Source organism: Erythrolamprus reginae, chromosome 6 (genome assembly GCF_031021105.1).
Source record: "Erythrolamprus reginae isolate rEryReg1 chromosome 6, rEryReg1.hap1, whole genome shotgun sequence".
In the NCBI taxonomy this organism is placed as follows: domain Eukaryota; kingdom Metazoa; phylum Chordata; class Lepidosauria; order Squamata; family Dipsadidae; genus Erythrolamprus; species Erythrolamprus reginae.
In genome coordinates, this window is record NC_091955.1 from 59,766,387 (window position 1) to 59,779,995 (window position 13,609).

The 13,609-nt window shown below is 37.8% G+C and overlaps 1 protein-coding gene across 3 annotated transcripts in view; it reads right to left on the reverse strand.

Annotated features, from left to right (window-relative positions):
- Positions 1-13,609, reverse strand: part of ANKS1B (ankyrin repeat and sterile alpha motif domain containing 1B) — a 325,146-nt gene that overhangs the window by 189,704 nt on the left and 121,833 nt on the right. For all 3 annotated transcript variants that reach the window (XR_011559489.1, XM_070755905.1, XM_070755906.1), the window contains exon 14: positions 11,613-11,685. Coding sequence is in view for 2 of the 3 variants with exons in the window: in XM_070755905.1 (XP_070612006.1) it covers positions 11,613-11,685 (73 nt within the window). In the remaining variant the exon portion in view is untranslated. The remainder of the gene's footprint in view (positions 1-11,612; positions 11,686-13,609) is intronic.

A 13,609-nucleotide genomic window follows, 5' to 3' on the forward strand; every position in this document is an offset into this window, starting at 1 on the left:
ATGCAGAAAAAGAAAAATATGATGGATAAAGAAAAAAGTGATCTCTCTTTTTCAGGAACATCTTTTTTCAGAATTAGTCATATACAATAGAGCATGCTTCCATATTTTATGTTTTATATCTTGATTTCCCCTCTTCCCATGTAAACATAATAGAAACAAGAGAATTCTTATTTATAAATGGCAGCCTATATTTATGAAAAAATCTATATATATATTTTATCTCTGCCTGTTTCCAGCAGTGGGAATAAGGGAAAATAAGAAATTTTATGCCGTATTATGGAAACATTAATATTGATATAAAAAATTAGGAAAGGTTATGTAAGACAATGCTTATATATTCTTTACATAATTTATTTAAAATACTGCAGTCAGCACAGTAAATTTACAGCTTTTTAATTAAAAGTTAAAATGCATATATCCTTTCCTAGATGAGAATTACAAATAAATATTTCAGAGCTTCAGTTTTGCAACTATGTGTAACAACAATAATAAATAACATTGATTGAACTGAAGAATTTTAAACTACCCAGCTACAAGAAAAGAACATGCAAAAGCTTGAGAACATACTCTTATAAGTGAACTATGAAAACATGAATATTTAAGAGAGGTTCATATTTTTAAAAACAAATCCATAATTATTTGGAGTGTGCGTGCTAATAAAAGACAAAAATTAATTTAAAAATAAGAATTTTGTTCCAGCACAGAAAAAATACACACAGCAACCACTTATCAGTTATCCAAGAATAACTGATAACAAGATTAAGAAGGCATTTATTTTGGTCCACAGATCAGATATGTCATTAATGACAACTGGGTCAAAGATCTTTTAGAGGAGCCAGAGAAAATAACCTAGAAAGCATTCAAGGACATCATCAAGAATTTTCTTGGCAACTACAGAGCTACCAAACTGCATTCAACTGATTGACAAACTGCTTACAGAAAACACAACCACAAAGTGCAATATGTCACTAAAAATTCACTTTTTGCATTCACAGTTGGACTTCTTTTCAAAAAAGGTGCAATCAGTGATGAACATAGTGAAACTTTTCACCAGGACATTCCCCAAAACAGTATCAGAGCAAATAGAATTCCTCAGTGTTGGCTGACTAATGCTAGACACTGTAGTGAGATGCATCAGATACTGAGTACAAATGAAAATCAGCAGCAAAATATTTTGGCCCTGTTGAACTCATGCAGCATGTGGAAATATTATGCAATTAAATACATTATATTCATTAAAAGTTAATTTCATATTTTCCAATATATATCCACGATACAGTCATTCTCAAATTATATTTGTGTTCATCCCGAAGCACATTTGTTCTCCAGCAATCTGTTGATTCTGCTTGTCAGAAATTAACTTTATTGGATTGTGGATAACTTACAACCAGAGTTATTTGAAGAATATCTATTACATGAGTTGCACTGAAGTAATGTAATGGTATATATAATATAGTTATGGGCTTTATAAACAACCTTATTGATTGAGCACAATTTCACTGAGAAGATAATTCATTAGGATGTCTCTACTTACACAATTTATATAGACTTATACAGACCAGTATTAAAAATAAAATCTGCTAACATTAAATAAGTATAAAGCACAAAGCAGGAACAGAAAGTTAGAACTGGTGGATTCCTTGGTAGGCATGCAGAATATATTTAAGTTTACAGGTATGCTTATATAACTGGTAGAAGAGAATATCTGTAGCTGTTTGAGCTTTTCTTGCAGACATTTCTTTACCCAAATAGGTAACATCGTCAGTGCTAGAAGGGATTATGTTTTACTCTCAGTTTATGTACTAATGGTTTGCCCTACCAATGTTGGTGGGAGTGTTCTTGCTGTTTTTTAACAGGCTGTACTTCACTATTAGCTTGTTTTTCTGAGTTGGTAGTTCCTTGACTGGGGTATTATTTATTGCTAGATTGTTGATCTAATATTAATCTTGGTTTTAATCTCTGCTTATCTGGATGTAAACTGGCAGTGTTGTAGGATTTTTGTTTCTTTTTTGGCCCTTTTGATTGTCTCTTTTGAATTGTATGTTTGTTGTTTATGTCTACATGCCTGTTTTGCCTGAGAGCCAGATTTGCAGGAATTCTGTACTTTGTATATATATATAGCTGGGACAGCAGCTAGAACATGGAAAATGGGGACAAAAGGGAGATTGGCAGTGATCACATCTATACTATTTATGATGGGCTGCACAAAAGATCTTCAAATATTATTTTTAGTTTGCCAGCTTTGCATTTAGTACACACAGGAGACAAAACTAAGTGTACTTGATGCAGGTTAAGCAACATTGGTTTGATATGTTCTGATTATATTTTAATAAACCTGGTCCTTCCATTAGATCTCCAACTTCCTAGATAATATTATTGAATAGAATAATGGAGGTGACTTACAATTTACTTAATTCCTTATACCTTTCATCTTGCTGGCTTATAAATTCTTGAACTATGAACTCAAGTATACTCTTCTATATGTTCTTTGCCTCAAAAGAGCTTGGTTGAGGGTCTAATGAGGAGAAATACGCAACATATATTCTAGTGGAGTGGTAGAACAACTAAATTCCTCTTTCAAATGCAAAATAAACGTTAATATCTTCCACAGAGATTTGTATGGATAGACTTTGCTTAGTGATTGGGACTAGCAAGTACATCACTAATTGCAGTAACTGCTCAATGAAATTATCTCATGACCTAATGGATAATCTCACTTCTGTTTCAGTCATTAAATGAAATATCACACAATCATGACTTTTAATTTTATATCCATCTTCTCTATTAATTCTCCTTTAATGTTAATTAATGTCTTTTGGAATGATATTGCATTGAATATCTGTTTTGTTCCCACTTTATTAATTTTTCACAAATAGTTGAAAACCTCCTGGTATTCTTGGGTTTAAATGATGGTTGAACTCCTTTGGGCTTTTTGCTGTCCTTTTGTGTTTCAGGGTCAGTTTGGGAGTTTGGTGTATTTCTTTTTCATTTATATAAGTTATTTTCTTTTAAGTTCCTTTCAATGCACCTCTGTCATTGTAGAACGAAGCAGCCTTTAAGCAGAAATATTAAATTAAACATTGAATACATGAATGCCTATAAAGTGAGACACACTGAACCAGTAGAAAAAGGAATTGTAGGATAGTGTGTCATTTTTTTAACGAAATGCACTGATAAATGTGCTCATAAATTTTAAAAGCCTTATTCTTAGGCACTACATTACTCAAATATGATTGCTTCTTAGTCTTGGGTACTACATATAATGAAAGTATTTTCTTTTCTACAGATGAATTTCTAATGTGTATGGTTATCATGACAAAGAAAGAGGTAGAATGCATGGTGGCTCTCTGAATTCTTTGTTACACTATGCATATTAGACTCACCCAAGCTCATTCCTTGCCTGAGGGTCCTTCAAAAGCTTCGAAGCAATGTAATATGAACAATTTGTTTATAGTTTTAGAAAGGCCTTCTCCTTTTCCATTTTGAGGTACAGATATTAAGGACTGTTTTGACATTGTAATAATAGTACTGAAGGTATGAAAGTGACCACAAAAGCCTCCAGTAGAATTTCACAACAGAACAATATATGTGTAAATGAGGGCAAAAGAATTTTTTGACAAAGAAAATGTTTAAGAGGTTTTGGTGGGAAGAATTTCTGGCATGTTTCCAGATTTTTGATATAAATTGTCAACGCTGGCACAAATCACATAACAGTGTATTATTTTATCACATAAAGCAATCTCCTGATCAGAAATGATCAAGCACATAATAGATAATTTTTATAAAACATATTTGCACAAAGAGAAACCTGAATTTAGATATTATTTATGACCACAATATATGAATATAAACATGAGAGTGATTACCCTGGTTTTTTTCTACAATATTAATGAGACAGATTCATACCTTTCTTCATTGTAGACTAAAACAGTATATTAAACAGTATATTTGACAACAGTTAGAGTGACTAATTAATTAACCGAATTAACCGAATAAACCAGAAATAAATTATCTCAGAATATGCAACAAACAACTGTGTAATTACGCCTTATATTGATCTTCCTACACATTTCCTTTTTAAAAAAATACTGCTTTATTGTATTATAAGAAACAATAATATAATACGTGTTATACTATTGCAATTTAGCATGCAATCATATAAGATGCATTTTTTGGGTATAGTGATAATATAGTATTAACTAAATCAGCAGTGGGCTCCTTCTGATTCTAACCGGTTCTTTAGAATCATTAGTAACTCGGTGATGACATCTTGGAGCGGTTTTGTTGATGCCTCCATGGGCACTGCCATCTTGGATTTTTTGGTTGCTGTGTTTGCCCGTGAAACGGGCACATGAGCAAGACGTGATCCTAATCAAACCGGCAGCAAAAGGATTCAGAATCCACCCCTGAACTAAATGCTTGGAAGAATAAGCCTTTGGTCCCAGTGCCCAACTCAGATGGATCCTGCATCTTTCCTGCAGAAAGATGATTAATACTATGATGTATTTTGTTTCATTAGATTAAATGTGAATTGGCTAAAAACATAATGCATGGCCATTCACAAGGCAGTGAATTTCTAACAATACAGGAGAATATTGTGGCTCAGGATTGAAATGAGGGTCTTTGGTGCTCTCTGAACTGAGCCATCAAACCACACCCAGCCACCAGTATTTATAGAAGAAAGGCAGCTCAGGTCTCGCTGTGTTCGCCTTAGAACAAGGACAGAAACACCAGCCTGAAGATGAGGAGTGAAACCTTGTTGAAACGTCGCCAGAAATTTCCAAATCCTACACGGGAAGAAACCCGAATATACCAAGACCGTCATATATATATGTGTGTGTGTGTGTGTGTGTGTGTGTTTTCATAGATTTTCACGGGTACAGGTATGATGGTCTTGGTATATTCGGGTTTCTTCCTTGTTCTAGGGTGAACACAGCGAGACCTGAGCTGCCTTCCTTCTATAAATACTGGTGGCTGGGTGTGGTTTGATGGCTCAGCAATTGCCTGCTGTGTAGAAACTTCCTGGTGAGTCAGTGGGGTAACACCTGGGGTCTTTGATGTAACTGAGGTATGCTGATTAGTTAATGGTTGTGGATTAGGCGTGATATCCTGAGTAGTTGGAGCTTGCAGGCTACTTGATTGTTTTGCAATGTGTGTTCTGAGTCTGGTTTCAGTTTCTATGGCTGGGATATGTTTGAGGGCTGGTTTCCAGATGTCTGGTAGGCGGGAGGTATCATCCCGCTTGTTCATATTTTGTTCATATATACCCACTAAAACTCTCATTGTTTATTGGACTAACTAACTAAATAAATAAACAAACAAACAAATATAATAAATGAACTTTGGGTAATGAAGTGTCTGCAAGAAAACAACCAAGCTCAGACAGCACCAAAGACTCCTCGGTGAAGTTCTAGATATTCCTCAGGCATTTCACTGACTGTTGGTCTATCGGTCTGCCTTAAAAACATTAGATACAGAGACAAGAGGCAAAGGCAGGATCACTACGATGGTAGTGTTTTTTCTTTTAATCCACCAACTACCTCTAACAAAGAGTACTCCCATCAGGACCTCAGGCTAACTGACAGAACTTCCATCAGGACCTCAGGCTAACTGACAGAACTCGATTTTCATGCCCTTGCAGAAGTCAAAAGGGATGGGACAGACCTCATCTCTGATAGCAAGATATTCCAAAAAATGGGGAGCACAGCAGAAAAATATCTTTTTCTAGACCTTGTCAACCAAACCTAATTTGAGAGAGGAAGCCAAACACGCCTTGATCTGCTTAGTACTTGTCTTCAATGATCAGAAGTGGAATGATTTTGAGTCCCATATTTATATTATTGTTTGAGGTGTTGTTTTTATATACTGTTTTTAAAAATGTAACCTCATGTTATCCCTCAAGGGTAGAACCCTATAGAATTACCACAATTGGTTTGAGTGTTGCAAACCCATGTCAGCTCTCTGCCCAACATTAGACTCATTGGAAATCCCGCCCAGTTTATTTACTTGTATTCCCATATTTCTCAGCCATAAAGGCTGTTATTAGATGCTGGGAGCCTGCAAATGCTGCAGCTGCTCCAATAGTGATTACGGAATTTTTAACCATGACTGAATAACGAAGCCAGTGGTTGTGATAGTTTCTGTCATTGCTAGTTAGCAATACTAGCTATTTTCTGGAATGACTGATCCATTTGGATTATCATTTGATTCTTACACTGAAGAAAGGCACTAGTAATTTGATTGACAGCTGTAATGGTATGTGGACATGATTGTACATAAAAAATATAATTACATCAATCCTTTAGTTCACAAAGGCTGAAAAGCTTTCATTTATAATTAGGAGCAATGGAAAGTCACAATGTTTGAAAAGTAATTACAAATTTAGGAAATGAAAGTGGTGAGAAGGAATTGGGCAGTTCAAATAACAGTTTACAGACAAGAAAAATATAGCATGAGCATTCCTCTACCCCCACAAAAATCTCTCAGGATAAAAGGAAACAAAATACAGTTTTCCTTTCCTCCTCTCTACAGTTAGCCATCTTCCCTGATAAATTACCAAGAAAGCTAATTTTTTCTTTAACATTCTTCATCTAAATAAAAGATCTGATTCAATTGTTTATATTGAAATATTGCATATATATAACAATATAATTTAGAAATGCCAGAAATTTCTCTTAGGTGGTGCAGATCATGAACAGATAACTTTTATTTTTGCATTTGTAAAGTATTTCATACTAGTATTACTCCCTTCTTGGATCCGTTGAGCCGATCGAACACTTGTAAGAGCTTTTATTAAGACTTTCTTAATCAGAGGGGAGTTGGGGAGCCCTTACAGAGTAGTGCCGAGGACTTTAACACGTTTTTTGCTGATAAAATCGCTCAGATCCGGGCGGACCTCGACTCCAATTGGAAAACAGAGTCGGCTGACAATGAGTCAGTTGAGGTGACTGGGGCCCGTACTTCTCCACCTGTCTGGGAAGAGTTTGATCTGGTGACACCTGATGAAGTGGACAAGGCCATTGGAGCTGTGAGTTCCGCCACCTGTTTACTGGATCCGTGTCCCTCCTGGCTGGTTTCGGCCAGCAGGGAGGTGACACGGAGCTGGGTCCAGGAGATTATTAACGCTTCCTTGGGGAGGGGATCCTTTCCATCATCCTACAAAGAGGCGCTCGTGTGCCCCCTCCTCAAGAAGCCTTCCCTGGACCCAGCCGTACTTAATAACTATCGGCCAGTCTCCAACCTTCCCTTTATGGGGAAGGTTGTCGAGAAGGTAGTGGCACTCCAGCTCCAGCGATCCTTGGAAGAAGCCGATTATCTAGGTCCCCAGCAGTCGGGTTTCAGGCCCGGTTACAGCACGGAAACTGCTTTGGTCGCGTTGATGGATGATCTCTGGCGGGCCCGGGACAGGGGTTTATCCTCTGTCCTGATGCTTCTTGACCTCTCAGCGGCTTTCGATACCATCGACCATGGTATCCTTCTGCACCGGCTGGAGGGGTTGGGGGTGGGAGGCACTGTTCTCCAGTGGTTCTCCTCCTACCTCTCCGGTCGGTGGCAGTCGGTGTTAGTGGGGAGTCAGAGGTCGACTCCGAGGTCTCTCCCTTGTGGGGTGCCTCAGGGGTCGGTCCTCTCCCCCCTGCTATTCAATATCTACATGAAACCGCTGGGTGAGATCATCCAAGGGCATGGGGTGAGGTATCATCAGTACGCTGATGATACCCAGCTTTACATCTCCACCCCATGTCCAGTCAATGAAGCAGTGGAAGTGATGTGCCGGTGTCTGGAGGCTGTTGGGGCCTGGATGAGTGTCAACAGACTCAAACTCAACCCGGATAAGACGGAGTGGCTGTGGGTTTTGCCTCCCAAGGATAATTCCATCTGTCCTTCCATTACCCTGGGGGGGAAACTATTGACCCCCTCGGAGAGGGTCCGCAACTTGGGCGTCCTCCTCGATCCACAGCTCACATTAGAGAACCATCTTTCAGCTGTGGCGAGGGGGGCGTTTGCCCAGGTTCGCCTGGTGCACCAGTTGCGGCCCTATCTGGACCGGGACTCACTGCTCACAGTCACTCATGCCCTCATCACCTCGAGGTTCGACTACTGTAATGCTCTCTACATGGGGCTGCCTTTGAAAAGTGTTCGGAAACTTCAGATCGTGCAGAATGCAGCTGCGAGAGCAGTCATGGGCCTACCTAGGTATGCCCATGTTTCACCAACACTCCGCAGTCTGCATTGGTTGCCGATCAACTTCCGGTCACAATTCAAAGTGTTGGTTATGACCTTTAAAGCCCTTCATGGCACTGGACCAGAATATCTCCGAGACCGCTTGCTGCCGCACGAATCCCAGCGACCGATTAGGTCCCACAGAGTGGGCCTTCTCCGGGTCCCGTCAACTAAACAATGTCGGTTGGCGGGCCCCAGGGGAAGAGCCTTCTCTGTGGCGGCCCCAGCCCTCTGGAACCAACTCCCCCCAGAGATTAGAACTGCCCCTACTCTCCTTGCCTTTCGTAAACTTCTTAAGACCCACCTGTGTCGTCAGGCATGGGGGAACTGAGACATCTCCCCCGGGCATATACAATTTATGAATGGTATGTGTGTATGTATGCGTGTTTAGAAAATGGGGTTTTTTAAATGTTTTTAGTAGAAATTTAGATTTGTTATAAACTGTTTTTTTTTCCACTTTGCTGTGAGCCGCCCCGAGTCTGCGGAGAGGGGCGGCATACAAATCTAAATAAAGATAAGATAAAGAAGATAAAGTTATAGAAATTTCATTTTTGAATATAAGTAGCAGTTCTGTCATTTCTTTCTTTGTTTTAAAAAATGCCTTTTCAAAAATAAGCAGAGTGCAGCATTTCTATTACATGTTCTGTTCATAACCTTGCATGTATGTTATCAGGCATTTCAGAGGTTTATTGGGGTTTTTTAGCAGCAAACTGACAAAATAAAACTTAATTGTTGGCTAAACTGATACCCAGAAAATAAAATAAATTAATTATAAAGGCAATTTCAGGATTGATTTCCAACATCTACTAAATGTGTGTACAGTATATGTTAAACAGTATTTTGTACTTTATATATATATGGGAAAATCCTTGAAGAAGTTTACAGAATTTATTTCATTTAATGCAACCTGTATTTGAATTTTATTATGAAATTGAATTTAGAGAAGTTTTAAATTTTTCAGGTATATGCACTACATCTAGTTTTCAGTGCACTATTCTTCAACAATAAAACAGTGAACTTCAATACAAGACAAGATTTTAAAATTATGGAAACATATTCACTGTGCCATTATTATTATTACAGAATAATAATATTTTTAAATAATACTTAGGTTTCATTCTAAGGTGACTAAATACAATTTATGGTTTCCAAAGGTATCCATGCCAATATTATAGCTTTAATTTTAACCTACATCATGAATTTTATTAAAATTTGTCTAGATTTAATTTTCTACCAAAATGTCCTGTTTCAATTTTTCCTTCCTTCCTTCTGTATTTACAATTCTACCCATATACTCATCATAGCTATAGTTTATTAGATCTGTATGCCACCCTCTCCGAAGATTCATGTAATATAACACATAAAAATACTGAACCATATCTATATTAACATTCTTCAGCAATTAATAGGGAAAATTCTCTAGATTTATTTACAGTTTTAGGAAGAAATATTAAGTTTTATAGAATAAAATCTCAGGAGATTTTTCTTTTGCTGGTACTTTCATTCGAGGCTTGACTTTCTTGAAGAGGAAGGATTGTTTTAAGCTTTTTACACTGCTTTAGTTCCTGGCCTTGTTCTTTTGGAGTGTACTTCCAATACAGCTGGAAACACACACACACACACCTTGCCATCTCTGTCCCCAATTAAGAGTGGGAGGTGTAATTGATCTTTCTTTTCTGGATTTGTAATGCTTTCCTTAGGATATCTTGTGAGGTGAGTGAGACCAGCTGGGATCTTTAACTGGTGCAAATGGATCTAAGGATTGTTTCTTCTGGGTGCTTTGTCAGTTTTTTGAGCACAGGAGTCTCTTGTCTATGGGGATTTTTCAGTCATCCAAGTCATGGTTGTCCCAAATATGTTTTTTTCTTGATTTCCAGTTGTGCCTTGAAAAAGTATCTCTGGGAAAGGAATCTCTTGCATTGATTTGGAGTGGCCAAGGCACATGATTGCTCACTGATAGTAAGATTTTTTTAAAAAAAGGAGGTAGGGTTGTGGATCCTCCCTCCAATTCATTTTAGTTTTCTTTCATGGTAATAAGACTTAGTAACATAGCACCAGGCTTGAAGTTTATTTAGATATCTGTGGCATGTACTAATTTTATTGTGTTCCTGAAAATAAGTTTGGAAGGGCGGGGACTTGAATCTGGGTCCCCTATATACTTTGTTAATTTGTCTCTTTAGCTCAGCATTTTGTAACCCAAGTATACCCACCCACTTTCTGGAGAGTTTAAATAATCTCTCTGCTAAAAGGTTTCACTTTATGAACAAGTGTTGACTGCTAGTTATTGTTGCATTTTAACTATTTTAATTCCTCAAGATTCTCTGGCACCCTGCCTGATTTGTAACTGTGGATTGCAGTTATTGCTGATGAAAAGGAAGGTATTCGGACGGAATGGTTTAGGTTTCCATGATGGCTGTGACTGTCATAGATTTTTAGTGTGTATTTCCCCATTTCTAATCTAATGATTAGTATTAGGGCAGCTTTTTGCAAGTGAAGAAGCTTTTTGTATTTTTGTACAAAACTTACAACAGTTCATTTAGTGACCATTCAAAGTTATAATGACACTGAAAAAAATGACTTATAACCATTTTTCACACTCACGACCATTGCAGCATCCCACAATCATGTGATCAAAATTTAGATGGCTGACAACTATCTCACATTTATGATGGTTGTAGTCTCCCAGGGTCATGTGATCCCCTTTTGCAATCTTCTGACAAACAAAGTCAATGGGGAAGCCAGATTCACTTAACAGTCATGTTACTAACTTAACAACTACAGTGATTCACTTAACAAATGAGGCAAGAAAAGTTGTGAAATGGGGCAAAATTCACTTAAATAAATTTCTCACTTAGCAACATAAATTTTGGGCTCAATTGAGGTTGTATGCCGAGGAGAGGCCAGGTGAACAGGGCATGACTAGGAGTGGGTGGGAGGGGAGGGTGAGGCAGGCCGGACATAGTGAAGAGAGGCCGGGAGAAGAGAGGTGTCCCTCGACCTGAGTGATGTTGAGTTGGCCATGCCCACCCAATCACATGCCTACCCAGCCGGTCAATAGGGCAGAGAACCAATTGTAAATTATTTGAAACCCACTATTGGCTATGCCATTAAAAGAACTGAAGGACTAGATTAGAGAAAATCTTTGTGATCAGTAATAGTCAACATTCAGTTGATGGCACATAATTCAACCTTTTGATTGGTTGATTGATTGATTGATTGATTGATTGATTATATCCAGAAACCCCTGCATTTCAATTAATGTAATGAAGGAAATGAACTGTGGTCAAAAATACACTCAATATAAATATGACAGATTGAATAAACTGGTATAATGTGCTATTTGTATAACTTATTTATATAATCTTAAAAGAAATCAAGGATTTGTTTCTTACTTGCAGTACCATCATTAATCTCTTCAAGTCCAGTAGTTATACCAGCATCAATGGAACTCATTATTTTATCAATCTGCAAGGAAAAATAGGGATTTTTAAAAGATGTATTGTAATGTAAATTAACATTTAATTGTATACAATAAGACTTGTAGAGGCAAAATAATCACTTTTCTTATTTAAATGTTACTATTAAGCATACACACATCTACAAATAACACAAAATGAATAGCTGAAGCTGAACTATTATTAACATGAATTTCAAAGATGTTCAGATTATTATAATATAATATCCACAGTGTTGGAAACATTTCATTAAATATGTATTTAAATAATCACCTAAAAAGTCTTAAATGGATGCTATTATACAACAAGGAGGGAGGGAAGGAGGGAGGGAAGGAGGGAGGGAGGGAGGGAAAATGATATATGAAATCTGAATATTTAATCTTATCAAATGCAGGCACACTTTGAATGATTTACACTTGTATTTCACAAATTTCCGCACAATTTCTTTTTCTTAGGAAAGTGCCAAGTACTGTATAAGATAAAATTATAATATGTTTATTACATATTTGTTTGGCATGCATCTTTATTCTATCTGCACTGTGCACAGATTTTGCATGGAAAAAAGCATTATTACAGACTTGGCATATTGTTTTAAAAACTAACAGAATAGAAAGTTAATTATTTATTTTTCTCAGTTTGGGGTTATATACAGACACTTGTTTACTGACTTTTCCTGAATGTACTGCATCACAACTAATGTCTTAGAGTTATAGTTTCACACATTTCAATGTAGGTATGTCTTTTTCAGAATGTTTAGCAAGTGCAAATGTTTTGTCAACTGATCTGGAACACTACTGTGAAATGAAAAGATATTCCTTCAAGTGAGAAGTTTGATTTCAAATGAAAAAGAAGTCAAGATACTGACAAGCATCCGAAAACTAGTCTACTGATATTAAGAGTTGATGGAATATAGCCATCTGTATATTGGCGAGGTAGTCTCTTCCAAAGATCCCAGCTTCCATTGAGTAGCATAAGCACCCTTAGGATAAAACTTAGATTTGGTTGCACATGTGGCATCCTGACCACAATTATACCCAAACCGACCACAATCAGCAAAAGTTGCAACTAAGGCTAGTAACTTAGTTCATTCTTTCTTTGTCTTACTAAAATGCCTTATTTGAATGTTTCGATGAACTGAAGCTATAATAGTATAGATGGCATAGTATGTTTGGTCCCTGTCTGATAACAATCATGGTATAGAACAGTGATGGTGAACCTATGGCATGGGTGCCACAGTTGGCACGCGGAGCCATATCTACTGGCACACAAGCTGTTGCCCTAGCTCAGCTTCAATGTGTATGTGTGTGCCAGCCAGCTGATTTTTGGCTTGCACAAAGGCTCTGGGAGGGCAGTTTTGGCTCCCAGAGATGCTATGGGGGGTGGGAAGGGTATTTTTACCTTCCCCTGGCTCCAGGGAAATCTTTAGAGCCTGGGGAGGGCAAAACACAAGCCTACTAGGCCCACCAGAAGTTGGGAAACAGGTTGTTTCCAGCCTCCAGAGGGCCTCCGGGGGGGTGTGGGAAGCTTTTTTCACCCTCCCTAGGCATTGAATTGGGGAGACTCCCCAGGCATTGAATTATGGATGTGGGCACTCATGCATGTGCAATAGCGCAGGTCCATGCTCTTTCGGCACCCAAGGAACAAAAGGTTCGCCATCACTGGTATGAGAAGTAAACATTAGTCTTTTTGAAGGGATCTAAACAGGTAATCCTCATTAGCCTGTCCATTATGGTCACAAGTTGTGAAAGCTGTTGTGAAAGTGAAATGCCCATGTGATCACCTTGCTTAATGATACCCACTCCCCATCTCTTCTCTCCTCAAAGTGGTCATTAAAGCTAGAAGCAGAAGGTTAGATATTGAGGGACAAAATATGAAGCTGGGAGAAACCTCATTTCCTCCTTCATTTCTCCCTACAATTCTCAGGATACCTTGCC